The sequence below is a fragment of the Labeo rohita genome, chromosome 17 (assembly GCF_022985175.1).
Source record: "Labeo rohita strain BAU-BD-2019 chromosome 17, IGBB_LRoh.1.0, whole genome shotgun sequence".
In the NCBI taxonomy this organism is placed as follows: domain Eukaryota; kingdom Metazoa; phylum Chordata; class Actinopteri; order Cypriniformes; family Cyprinidae; genus Labeo; species Labeo rohita.
The window spans coordinates 13019308-13033274 of NC_066885.1; the positions used below are offsets into that span (position 1 = coordinate 13019308).

The 13967-nt window shown below is 37.2% G+C and overlaps 1 protein-coding gene across 3 annotated transcripts in view; it reads right to left on the minus strand.

Moving 5' to 3' along the window:
- bicc1a (BicC family RNA binding protein 1a) overlaps positions 1 to 13967 on the minus strand; it is a 42520-nt gene that overhangs the window by 14790 nt on the left and 13763 nt on the right. For all 3 annotated transcript variants that reach the window (XM_051134052.1, XM_051134051.1, XM_051134050.1), the window contains exons 3-7: positions 8166 to 8235; positions 4377 to 4456; positions 3604 to 3762; positions 1591 to 1644; positions 747 to 932 (exon numbers count right to left, since the gene is read on the minus strand). In XM_051134052.1, coding sequence (XP_050990009.1) covers positions 747 to 932; positions 1591 to 1644; positions 3604 to 3762; positions 4377 to 4456; positions 8166 to 8235 — 549 coding nt within the window. The remainder of the gene's footprint in view (positions 1 to 746; positions 933 to 1590; positions 1645 to 3603; positions 3763 to 4376; positions 4457 to 8165; positions 8236 to 13967) is intronic.

The window sequence follows — 13967 nt, forward strand, 5'->3', positions numbered from 1 at the left end:
TCCTTGAGCAGCAATTCAGCATATTAGAATGATTTCTGAAGGATCATGTGACACTAAAGCAGGGTTGCCAAGTTTTCACAACAAAACCCACCCAATTGCTACTCAAAACTAGCCCAATCATGTTTTAAAGGGGGTCCTGGCTTTAAAAATCGCATTCTGGGGGCTAAAATACAACTTTTTTTTGTCAGGGTTGCCCTGGTAAATTCGCATTTCAGGGGCTAAATATGAGGTTACTGGGGTCGCTTCAACCCACAACCATCAAAACCAACCAGCAACAAGCAGCAACAGTGTTAAAGTAGCCCAATTCTGCGGGAAAACCACGGACTTGGCAACACTGCACTAAAGACTGGAGTAATGGCTGCTGAAAATTCAGCTTTAAAATAAATAATAAAATATCTTAAAATAGAAACAGTTATTTTAAATTGTAATTGTATTTCACAATATTACTGTACTACTGTATGTTTGATCTAGTTAAAGATTGATCAGTTTTTATTATGTAATCATAAAAATTAAAATTCTGTCATTAATTGCTCACTCTCATGTCGTTCCAAACCTGTAAGACCTTCATTCATCTTTGGAACGATGTGAGGGTGAGTAATAAATAACTGAATTTTCATTTTTGGATGAACTATCTCTTTAAATAATACAAGCATACTGCATTCATAAAATTATAATAAAACAGCCCCCAACAATCCAGCTCTTTCAATAGCAGTGTTCATTTATAAGTCTATCAGTTCATGTCTCACCTTAACGCCACTGGCATTGTTCTGGTTGCCACGGACGATGGCAGTGTTGCCATAGAGACGGGAGGGAGGTTTGAAGGAGATGGAGACGCTGTAAGTATGGGAAATATGCTGAACTACAGGAGAGCTACAGTCCACATGCTGCACCAAACCACTGCATTCAAACATCAGCATCAACGGCAACAGCTCCTACAGAGACAAGATTGATGCTTTTGAGGAAAAACAACAACACATGGGTTGAAGACAACATAAAATGAATGATGATGACATTTCAACCACTAGGGTGCAGCACATAAAGCATATAATCTATGATTGGCTTTTCAAACTGGACCACAAGGGGGTGTTAGTGGAGCCTACAGAAAATTAGAAAGGAAAACAGTGTATTTAAGGCTGTCCAGATTCAAGTTATTCACTGAATAACCCAATATATTGTATTTACACTACCCGTCAACAGTAAGATTTTTAATGTTTTTTAAATAAGTCTCTTCTGCTCAACAAGCCTGCATTTATTTGATTTAAAATACAGCAAAATCAGTTACATTTTAAATAGTTTTACTATTTATTTTTCTCAAATAAAATTGTCAATCAAATTTAACAAAGTGTTTCTCTTTAGGTTTTATGTCTAATACTCTAATAGTGGGTAGAAAAAGATATATAGTCAAGTTAGTACATTCACAAATAAAAGAAAATTATTTAATATTAGAGACGTTTTAATATTATAATCTTTGCTACATTATAAAATATACATACATTATGCAAATATACAGCGTAGCTGCCTAAATGGGTCGCAAAGGGATCATCATATATGTGGGTCCAGAAGAAAGAAGAACATTAAACAAATTCTCACCCGTATTTTAACTCTCGCTGCTTCTACGCCAGTCAGCTGCCCCGCTATTGACACCTGAGAGAAAAATGCAGAGACAAAGAAATGATTGTACTTCATGTTTCTTTTCACAACATGTGCAGATGTTTATTCCTTTTTCTCATCCTGTAAGAATTTTTTTGTTAAACTTAAATAAGACACTGTGTCACATCCAGAAACCTGATTTATTACCCATCAACCATTAAATGGGAGTATGTGTGTGGCAGTGTGCCAGTCAGAAAACCCTAATTAAAGTCCTTCTAGTTTTATTTTTTTGTTTCCATCATTTCATCCCAACTACCACACGTTTAATCACGCCCTGTGAGAATTAATCCCGGTTTGGAAACAAGGTGATTGGGCCCAGTTCAGAGAGTCCATCTGGTTTGGCTCCGAAGTCTGTGTTTGTCCATGCGTGCACTTGTATACGCTACTAACATTCCAAACTGTCTGCACGCCTCGTCAGACCACTCAGCAGTCTATTTAAACCTGAGAACCGTCCAACAGCCAATCAGATCCATCACACTCCAAACCATTCTCATCCTCCAGCCAATACAAACGGCTTCATGTCCCTCAGCCAATAAAATGATTCAGCTAGAGTGCTGGATAGTAAATGTTGGCTGGATGGAAGAAATTTGCTGTCTTTTGCTAGATTAGCACAAAAAAACTAAACATATTCCCATAGCAGAGATAATTCATGCAAAAATCAAATATTATCATGTATTCACTCTTATATCTTTTAAAAACCATAAATATCTTTCTTCCATAGAACATAAAAACTGTGGATTTTGCAGAAACACACTTTAAAACACCAAAAAGTGCTATAAAATTTTATGACTTGTGCACTATAGACAAAATGCAGTAATTATTTGCCAGAAATCTTTCCTCAACTGCATTATGATTGATCAAAACACATGCAAGAACCAATCATCAGCTATGGCATCTTACGGCTTTGACAAAACAAAACCAACCAGTACTTGAAAGAATTTTCATTTTAATGTGAACTTTACTAAAATAAAAATGGAGATCCTGAAAATAGATATGATCAATAACCCCAGGTATTAAGACTTGTATGGCTTAATAGAATGTAAATTATGTCTCTTAATGAAATATGTAGTAGAAAACCTATAAAAGACTTACATTATTTTAAAAAATCCACATCATTTTATACATATTTTGGATTATGGGGGCGCCATTATTTTGATGATGTGAAATGGTTGCACTCCGTGAGCTACTGGTGCTTCCTGTTGCTATTTTTCGGCAACACAATTAACTAAAACTAAAAACTAAAATAATGATACAATGCCACATTGTGTGTCTTTTCAGTTGAAGGGCAAAAAGAGAAGTGATCCAAGTCTTTACTGCTTTTCTAGCGATAAGAAGAGGAGAAAATAATGGGAAGATGTCTTTGTTTTCTTCTCTTTAGCCCTGATGCTTTTGAGGCTTTTAGTAGATCACAGCTACTGAAAGCTTACAAACAGCAGAGACAAAAAAGGCTAGATACCATCCTGAATGAATGTAAACATGCCGACGCTTGTCACGACGCAGCAGCCAGTGAAGGAGTTTCTCAGTGTGAATTTCACTCGATATCCGGGTGCGTTTAGACTCCTTGTGGGGAAAATCGATGGTATGCCATAGGGATGTAATGGCATGAAAATTTCTTAACACAATAATAGTGACCAAAATTATCACAGTCATCAGTATTATCAGGGTGTTGTTAAATTGTGCTGGAAAAATTCAAAAAGTACTTACATATAAGTTGTTTCACTAAGTTTTATATAAAAAATGCTATGCGCACATGAGACTGTTTAAACTTTGCTTTATGCTGGACACTATTTATTTATCCTGAGTTGTTTAAATCGTGTTAATCGAATATGGTTTTAATGATAATTAAAATATGAAACGGTAATACTAACAGTAGGGAATTTTATCATGATTTATCATTATTGTTCCATCCCTAGTTGGGTCTGTTTGGGTCTATTTTCGTGTGTGTTTTTGTACCTGGTTGCTCTTCTCCCCCTGGCTGTGCCTGTTGGAGTCAGGGAAGTGTATGTGACAGCCCGTCTCTTCCATCACTCGTTTGATGTTATTACCTCCTTTCCCAATAACATGCGAGTGCTCTGTGTGTGATACGTCCATCTTCAGGGTCACACGATTACTCTGTAGGGGGTCAAAAACAACAGAGCATTAATGGAAATCTACTAAAATTAAAATCCTTTAATCCTGTTTCTAAGTAGATTGCATTCAGATACACTACCGTTTAAAAGTTTGTGGTCAGCAAGTTTTTTTAAATGAATGTCACTGATGTCACACGGACTATTTTAATGATGTCCTTACTACCTTTCTGGACCTTAAACGTGGTAGTTGTGTTGTTGTCTATGCAGGGTTATTTCATCAAAAATAACTTAATTTGTGTTCTGAAGATGAACAAAGGTCTTACGGGTTTGGAACGACATGAAGGTGAGTAATTAATGACAGGCTTTTCATTTTTGGACGAACTATCCCTTTAATTGATCAAAAGAGATATGTTTAATGTTACAAAATATTTTGATTTCAAATGAATTGCCATAATAGTTAATATTGTAATATTGTGAAATATTATTATTTTTTTCTCTCAGTAGGGTAAGAGAAATAAACATTCTCTCCCAATTTATGCAATTTAGTTTTTTTAAAGATGTTTATATTTTTTTTTCTAAAAAATAAAATACACTGGTTTAGAAAAGTAGGTTTTTTGTATAAAACCCATGCAGACCAGTTATTTCCATGACAGTTACCTTTGTGTCAAGAACAGACATTATTTTCTCTTTTGCCTCACGAACATCTTCCCTTTTTCCGCTGACCTTAATATGTGGATCTGTGAGAAAAGAGGAGAGGAAGGGAGCAGATGAGTGCCAGACAAGAGAAGAACGTCATACATTAATAAAGATGCTTACATTCAGTTTGTTTCTCAGCACAATTAATTAAAACAACAACTACGATTTCAACAGCAGTGGTTTGAAGAGTTAACACTTTCCTCTGTCAATTTACCACCCAGACAACCCCTTACATACATCATGAGAAACAGATAGCTGCTTTACTTCTACTCTCTAAAAATAGCTCTTGTAGTGTAACTTCTTGGAATTTTGTTTTTCTCTACACACATTCTCTGACTTTCTCACTCCCCCCAAAACACTCCCACGAACTTGAGGATTGGGCAAGAGGAGCAGGGGGGAAATCAAACAGGAAGGATCACTGTCTTAGACACATACACACAAAGTACATTGTTATTGGGAAGGTATTAGAGTAACACCAGTAGGGGTCTCTTTGTCCAGCCGAACACACTATCCTCTTCCTGCCATGTGGTAGTCATCAACTCCAGCATGTGTGTGTGTCGGGTTGCATGTGTGGCCAGCATGTTTATGAATGGAGAATGTCTATGCATGTCTGAGAGGAATGTAGTAGTTCATGCGTGCATATATGAGATTAAGATATCAATTCCAATGTCTGTCTTTCATTTGAAGTGCTCAACATATAGGTGAGACTGAGTAGGTATAATATATATATATATATATATATATATAGATATATAGAGAGAGAGAGAGAGAGAGAGAGAGAGAGAGAGAGAGAGAGAGAGAGAGAATATGCAATTTTTTTGTGCTGATTAAATATATAGCTAGTGTTCTAGCTAAATAAAAACATAAATTAAAAAAAAAATAATAGTAATAATTCTACTGACCCCAACCTTTTGAATGTTAGTGTATATAGGGTAAGTATCTTGGACTTGGCTTCAATCAAGTCATTTATTTACATTCTCAACCAAACTGTCTGGTCTTTCAGCACTCCAGTTGAGAGTGACTTTTTTTGTCCGTCAGACAGCCTCATTTAAAAGTGCTTTACTGACTCAGGACAGAGTGGAACAGACATCTCTGAGATTGATAACATCTGTTACAGAGGCTGAAAAAAGAAAGAAGGAAAAAATAGAGAGAAAATGAGAAAACCATTTGAGACCTGGGAGAGTAAAATATAGTTTTTAGCATGTGTCACAAACACTGACCATTATTTACAACAAGATGAACAGGGACTTTACAGAAAATACTGAAGGCATGAAAAAAAAGGAAAGAGATATCTTGGGCACATCCTCAGAAAGAATATATGAGAGGGAAAACATTGACTGATTTTGAATAAACTGTGGTAAACGACTGTTAAGAAACATGGAATAATCTGGCACTTTAAAGGGGAAATCGAATGCCCATTTTCCACAAGTTGGTATGATTTTTCAGGCTCTTTACGAAATGAAATATTTTTGTTAAAATTCCTCAATGGTTGTGTAAAACAGCACTCTTTTACCATGTCAAAAACGGCTCTGTTCACAGTGACCTGTTTCGGTGCATGTCTCTTTAAATGTTAATGAGCTACTGCTCACTCCACCCCTCTCTTATTTTTTTTTGTGTATTTGGTGGCGCGTTACCATCAAAAACCAATCTAATCAACTGCGTCCTCAGTGGCTCTCATGTCGGGAGAAAATGAAGACTCTTCATGTAAACTTTTACGTCCAACTACAAAACGCCTGCATTGCTTACGAGACATTGTTGGCGCTACAGCTGCTCGAGCTGGTGGACTGAGGGTGGAAATATGCTAATACAGGACAGTCCGTCACTTTAAACAGGATTATTATAAATATTAATTTCTTTAGGGGTTTTATATAGAAAACTACTGAGTAACGTAAGGTGAAGTGAACCTCCAAAAACACACTCTGTTAGTCTTTCAGTCATGTGGCATTGAGCCACATATACAAAATATGTGCAAACATTCAGTCATACAAATAAGCGCAAAAACAGGTTCATGTAATATTAGCCTCAAAAGTACATTCGTATGTACATTCATCATCAATTATATGGAAAAGCACAAATTAATAGCCTGTCATCTTTCGAACGAGACTTATGAGAATTACAGAAATCTGGCCTCTGTCTTTTAAACTCATAAAAAACAAAGGTAGCAAAGAACACTAACTTCTTTTGAGAGTCCTAATCCATTCAGTTTCATGTCACTCTTCACCCACATTAGATTCAGTTTTGTTTCGTGTTGCCAGATCCTCTCACATTAATCATTTAGGAAAAAGCCTTAAGGGCCTGATTAAGTTATATGGCTTTTTAAAGCCAACATTTTGGTATGAACTACTACCACAGAACATTAGAGAACTCACAGACTTACTCCACCTAATCTCTTCAACACAATCAGGTGCTAGCTAACATTTCCTTTTTATATAAAACACCATTTAAACATCTGGGTCTGAAAGATTTTTTTTTACAGACGTCTCTCACGCTCACCCAGGCTGCATTTATTTGATCAAACAGTAAAACAGTTATATTAAGAAATATTATTACAAATTATAATGCGTTTTCCATTTTAATATATTTAAAGTTTTTCGCTGGATGTCAAAGCTGGATTTTTAGCATCATAACTCCAGTCTTCAGTGTCACATGATTTTTCAGAAATCATTCTAATATGCTGATTTGATGTTTCTCATTATTATCGTTGTTAAAAGCAGCCATGCTGCTGAATATTTTGGTAGTTTAGCTTTGATCAGCAATCTTTGATCAGTTCCTAAATGTGACCCTGGACCACAAAATCACACTGTAAAAAACAATTTGTTGAGTCAACTTAAAATAATTTGTTACCTGGCTGCCTTAAAATTTTAAGTTCAGTCAACTCAAAAAAAGTTTATTTAACTTGAAATGAAAAGTTATTCTAAGAGACAAAAATATTTGAGTTGAATCAACTTAAATTTTAAGGCAGCTGGGTTACTTACCCAGCTTTTAAGTTTAACAAACACAAATATCCAAGTTGTTACTTAGTACAACTTAACATTTCAAGTTGACTAAACTTATTTAAGTTGACTGAACTTAAAATTTTAAAGGCAGAAGGGTAACAAATTATTTTAAGCTGACTCAACAAATTGTGTTTTTTGTTTTTTACAGTGCAGTCATAAGTCGCACAGGTATATTTGTAGCAATAGCAAACAATACATTGTAAGGGTCAAAATGATTGATTTTTCTTTGATGCCAAAAATCATTAGGATATTAATTAAAGATCATGTTCCATGAAGATATTTTGTAAATTTCCTGCCGTGAATATATCAAAACTTAATTTTTGAATAGTAATATGCATTGCTAAGAGCTTCATTTGGACAACTTTAAAGTCGATTTTCTCAATATTTTGATTTTTTTTGCACCCTCAGATTCCAGATTTTCAAATAGTTGTATCTCAGCCAAATATTGTCCTATCCTAACCTAACAAACCATTCATCTAATGAAAGCTTATTTATTCAGCTTTCAGGTGATGCATAAATCTCAATTTCAAAGTTTAGTCCATACTATGAAAGCCAATGGGGTCCAAATCAACACTGCACCCCTTTGACTTTCATTGTATAGACAAGAACAAAACAGAAAACATTCCACAGAGGAAAGAAAGTCATACAGGTTTAGGAACAACATGAAGGTGAGCAAACGAGGTTTGAACCGTGACTAACACAGTGACTTCTGCCATAACTACTGTCTGACTCTGTGTGTGTGCGCTGTGTATACCTTTTTTGGACTTTGCTCCGATCTTCAGTTTGGACGGCCAGGCGATCTGAGTGTTGGTTTCATCCATGACCTTAAACACAAAAACCACTGGCGTAAGTGGATGCAAATGAATGTTAATCCAAGTATGAACTGAAAAACACATAAGCCTGCTACACTAACATTAGCAAAACCATGTTTGGTTGATTTGGTTCTCAAAACACACAAGAGCTCATACATTTCAGTTATGCTAAAATATTCACACTGACAGAAATGTTGAGGCTGTTTCAATGGAGATCTTACAATCATCTCTCTGGCTAAAACATGCCCCACTTTCTCGTTCTCACACACACATATACACACACAGCTGGCTCTAAAACCTGTGAAACATGCAACAGCCAGTTGGCAGAGAGTCTTTGACAGGCCTAGTATGCTAACCAGTAGCATATGTGAAGGAAAAGAGAGAGAAAACAAGAATGGTAATGTGTTTTGTGCGCAGAGAAAATACACAAAAAAGAAACTTATGGTAATCTGCAGCTCTGTGAATACACAGGTTCAATATTTATTAAAACTCTGCCCTGATTTTGCCTGGAGCTCAATCCTCCTCTGGAAGGAACGGCAAAGCTCTTCACTATTTTTAGTGGTTTTGTCTTTCACGTAAATTCATTTTTTGGAGCAAACCACAACTTTGGCATCACACTCGTTTGTCTCTATAGAAAACACATTTCTGTACCCGATTTGTGGCGCACTTTCTATCTTCCTGCCTATAAAAACCTCTTGGCTTTCATGGTCAGCGAGGCTTTACTGTACAGCAGTTCTCATGAGAAGTTTTGGCAACAAACCCAATTTCTTTCAGGAAAAAAAATTTCTGAGCATGAAACTGCAGCAATTAAACCAAAAAACTCCAGTGTAGTTTTCCCACATGACCTTTAGGAGAATTCCAGCCTCTAGGCTAATACTAACTAGAATTACATTTATTTTAATTAAAAATGGCATGGATTTGCACCTGCTCCTCTCTGATAGATTGACTGAATATAACAAGCAGTCATTTTAGTGTCATTTCTTCAGAGAAGCTTGGATAGGAGCTTGGACAGCAGTGACTGATCGTGACACTTAGAGTGTAAATACTCCAGTATTTCACTTATTGCGTGTTTACAGCCCAGGCTGCACGTGCTTGTTCATAAACTGGAAACATTCAGTCCTGCGTGCTCTCCTAAAATTTACGGCCCGTGCTTTTCCAGGTTTCATTAGTCTTGGCTCTACGGTTCAACAGCAGGCTTCAGCTTTTATTTTGTTTTGACACCCTAAAGGACAAAAGAACATGGGAATGTTTTTTTTAACTTATGGGAACGAGTTTATTAATCTCCCCAGATCTTCTTAAGTCTGTAAATCATACACACAGCCGTGACGCAGCCTGTGATTAGATTTGTGAAATTACAGCTTGAAAACCGCTAAGGTCAGCAAAGCTAAAATAAAACAACAATCTACACACCCTTTTTACAGTGTGCCTGAATCAAGCTGCGTATCCTTCCATGTTATGACATGCAAAAACATCACAACTCTCCCAAAATGCACATCAGCTATCCCCCCCTTTTTTTTTTTTTAAGAGTCCAAAATTCATCCTTCATTCTCAATCATTCTATGTGACTGTATTACTTTTTTTCGAGGTTCCAGTGCGTAGCGCTGCAATTACGCCTATTGTAATTGCTAGAATGGTCACGGATGAGCGATTTCCACGTAAAACTGATCATGCAGACCAAACCCTAGGTCGTGGAGACTTGAAACTTGAAGGGCTGGTAGTACTCACACCGCCTACAATGTCACCAAGTCTTGCCCCAGTTGGCCTAACGGGGACACTACAGTCATCGAAAGTATGAAATCACTCATAACTCCTAAACAGACAGTAGCAGACTCAAGTGTGTTATGGAATCCTAAGCTCATGCCACACAAAAAAATAAGATTCAATTGTGAGCTGTACTTTTGTAAAACTAGTCCTAGGTTATTCACCCGATTGGAACCAAACCAGTGCAGAAAGATTCTCTGGAGAGTGAAAATCAATAATTATCAAAAAAAACAACAACTTTTGACCGTGGGAAAGGGACGCCAAAACTTTCGAAGAGGGCAAGGCCACTTTTAGTAAAATGCCTAGAACTTGTAAACGGAATGAGATATCTTCACCAAACTCAGCAAACTTATGTCAGAGCTCAAGCTGAGGTCACAGGAAAATAATTGCAGAGATTGGCTACTTAGTGGCACTATAAGGGGAAAAAAACATAAAAATTGCTATAACTAGGCAACCAATTGTACTATCAACATGAACATCACTGTGCACAGTCTTTGCCCAAAGTGCCACAAGTGTCTATGGGAACATTTGCATATCTCAAAAAAACATGCCCGCCATTGGCCGATGAAGTTTGAGCAAGGTTAATGGAGGCTGATCGGAACAAAACTTGGTGGGCCTGTTTGACTCACAGCCCCAAAGGTCTGTGAGAAATTTAAAAGAAACAGCCCCTGGGGGGTGGTATTGCATTTTTTGAGGACGTAAACAATTGTACATTGTGCGGTTTTCCGCACATACACGCAATATTCATGTCATATGATAGACCTCCTTATTCCGAATACCTTTGCCTCTAGAACCACTGCTGTCAATCAAACCATTTTTTTAAATGATTGAGAAGATGTGAAAAATCTACTTTTGCGAAAAAGTTTTTCGCTCAGGCTAGGGGGGAAAAAAAAGAAGAAAAAAAGAAAAATACCCTTTGGGAAGCTGTGGTCCTTTAGAAAAGGGCCTGTCCAAATATACCCAAAAGCCTAGAAAGCCTAAACAAAAACTCAAAACTTAACAAAACCCACAGAGCACATGCAACATTGATTGATTCTAAATAGGCATGCAAAGTTTCAGGGAGACTGGACCACAGCTGACGCAACAACAGCCATAAATTTCTATGAAAATGCTTTTTTAATAATTGGTTTTGGTGGTTGCAGGCTTGCTAAATAATATGTAATCTCTTTTCCCTTATGTGCTTAAATACCCGGTAGTTGCTGCTTGCAGCTATATGCTTATTTTTGTTTTTGCAAACAAAGTATTCTCCTAGCTTCATAATATTACAGTTCAACCCCTGATGCCCTTACTAACTTTCTGAGCCTTGAATGTGGTAGTTGCATTGCTGTCTATGCAGGGTCAGAAAGCTCTTGGATTTTATCAGAAATATCTTAATTTGTGTTTCGAAGATGAACAAAGGTCTTCCGGGTTTGGAATAACATGAGGGTGTAAGTAATTCATTAATTTTTTCATTTTTGGGTGAACTGTTCCTTTAAGTTTAAATATGGTGTTTCCGTTAAACAGTGCAACAATGGCCTTGAACCAATTGAAGGCACAATCAAACACGCCTGAAGGAAAACCCGAACATTTCAGATGGGATGAAAAGGTGAACGGTGCTTAAAGTTTGCACAGGCAGAGCGCCAGTTCCCATTTCCATTCTGTGTGTTTGTGCTGTGCTGCCACGCTGCTGTGCGTTCTATAGGTCTTTATTCCCGACCTGCTCTCACTTTCTCTCTTGACTGCTTTCTTTGGCTCCAATCTGCAGATGAGGGAGATTTCTGACAGACCACACAGCAGTTTTGGGGTTTGCGGTTTATTTTTGTGACGGACCAGCACATACCTCTCAAATGGGTCAGACGATTTCAGAAAAATTGGGTTAACTATACATTCGAAAAAGTTCCTTTCCTTTGCCCCCACACCCAATATCATCCTGTCACAAGAATGTATACACACACACCATTAACAGGAGAGAGTTTCAAACGGCAATGACTTCAAAGTTCCCAAGTCACACAAACTCTGATCTTAGTTAAGTCATTAAATATGGGCACCATGATGGAGAACATTTGAGTGTTTACATTTGACAAATGATGTGTATGAGAAAGTGGATGTGCAAGAGCATGTGTATAGAGATCTGCTTCCTGTTTCCTTTGTTGATTCAGCTGAGGAGCACTCAGAAGAATGAGCACAGAAAAGAGGTGTGAGGAGGAGAAATGGAGGGAAACAGAGCGAAAAGCAAGCCATCACTTTGACTGGAGGCTGAACTGCACAGGTGTGTACAATACTCTGAATAAATAAAACACAAATCCATTACAAGCTCTGTAGTATATTTACTGATCCATAAGATGGCACGATAGGAATTAAATGCGACATATCATGAAAATCTGACTTTTTCCATGTTTAAGTGCTATAATCAGGTCCCCAGTGCATCTACCAACCCAGAAAACATGAAAAAGGACAACACAGTTACTTTGTTTTGGTAAGCCTTTTACTGCAAGCATGTGAAGAAAACAGCATGTCAGATTTCGCTTTCCTTGTGACTTATAATAATATTAAGCCCCTTAAAGGCACAATATGCAAGTTTTCACCACTAGAGGGCGCATATTCAAAACAAACAAGAAACTAAGGCTCAGTTAAATGACACCATGATTGAGTTAGGAATCATGGGAGTTGTTGGCAGAAATCATGTTCATTAACAAGCTATTGTATTAAGGTCACTGTAGTATGAAGCATGGTGGGGCTGAAAGTCGTGGAAGCGAAACGAGGAGGCTGGAGCAATTGCTAACGAAGGATGAGCATGTTACAAGCTCGAAAGCGGCAGAGCTTTTATTAAGCCACAGTCGAGCGCTTCCACTTCTTTCGGTCATGCGTATGTAGAAAAATGCAGTGCTGTTTTATCATACTAGATGCATTTTAGTGTGTTGAAAGTTCTGTTATAATGATACTCTGTGCGTTTGTCACCTGTCTAATAATATGCATAACATTAAAGTGTGTTTGGGGTTTGTGTGTTTTCTACAAAATAAAATCGGAAAATTGAGGACGCATGATGTCATTGGCAGGGGACACAATGACACAGTCCATTACACTAGTTAAAACAGCTTATTCCTCTGGATTTAAACATTCTTCAAAACAGTTGGGAAAATGTAAGTACACACACCAGCAAAATATAACACTGTTCTAGTAGTTTTGGGGTATTTTAATCAAAAAAATCTGACATATTGTGCCCTTAAACTGCACGTTCCCACCCACTGGTGTGCCAGTTGACTGCACAAACAAGCACAGAACACTATTTAGATTCCCAGCCTCAGAGGAGACAAGAGAGCAGTAGATTTATTGATTTATTTACTGTATATTACGCTGCTGCCATACGGATCTAATATAAACATGCGATTTCTTTCCCAGCTGTGTACCTTCACAGACATACCCAACTGTTTTTGTAACTCCTGTGTTTTTAACATAAACTTATGTGTATTTGACCATTTAAGTGCAATAAGACACGAAAGAGAACTTAGTTTAGTACTCACATGCCATGTGACAGCCACTTTCTGTGCGCTTGCTTTGAATGTGTGCGCTCAGAAAACCGTATATCAGAAGTTTAAACAAATATGTTTTAAAATGCATGATTTCAGCGTGACAGACATGATAATTAAAACCAAACAGCTGTTTTTTGGAAGAGTATCTGAGTTATGAGCTGTAAATGCACAGCCCTGTTCTATAAAAGGGGGCGGGGAGCAGCAGCTCATTTGCATTTAAAGAGACATGCACAAAAACAGTGTGTTTCTGCTTCCTTTCAAAATGATATAATAAATGCTCTGTGGGGTATTTTGAGCTGAAACTTCACAGACACATTCTGAGGACACCTGAGACTTATATTACATATTTGTAAAATGGGGCATAATAGGTCTCCTTTAAACGGACACTCCACCCAAAAATGAAAATTCTTTTGACTGAAAAAATGTTAAAGATTTTTGTGAAACAATAATAAAACAACAGTGAAGGAACTGGAA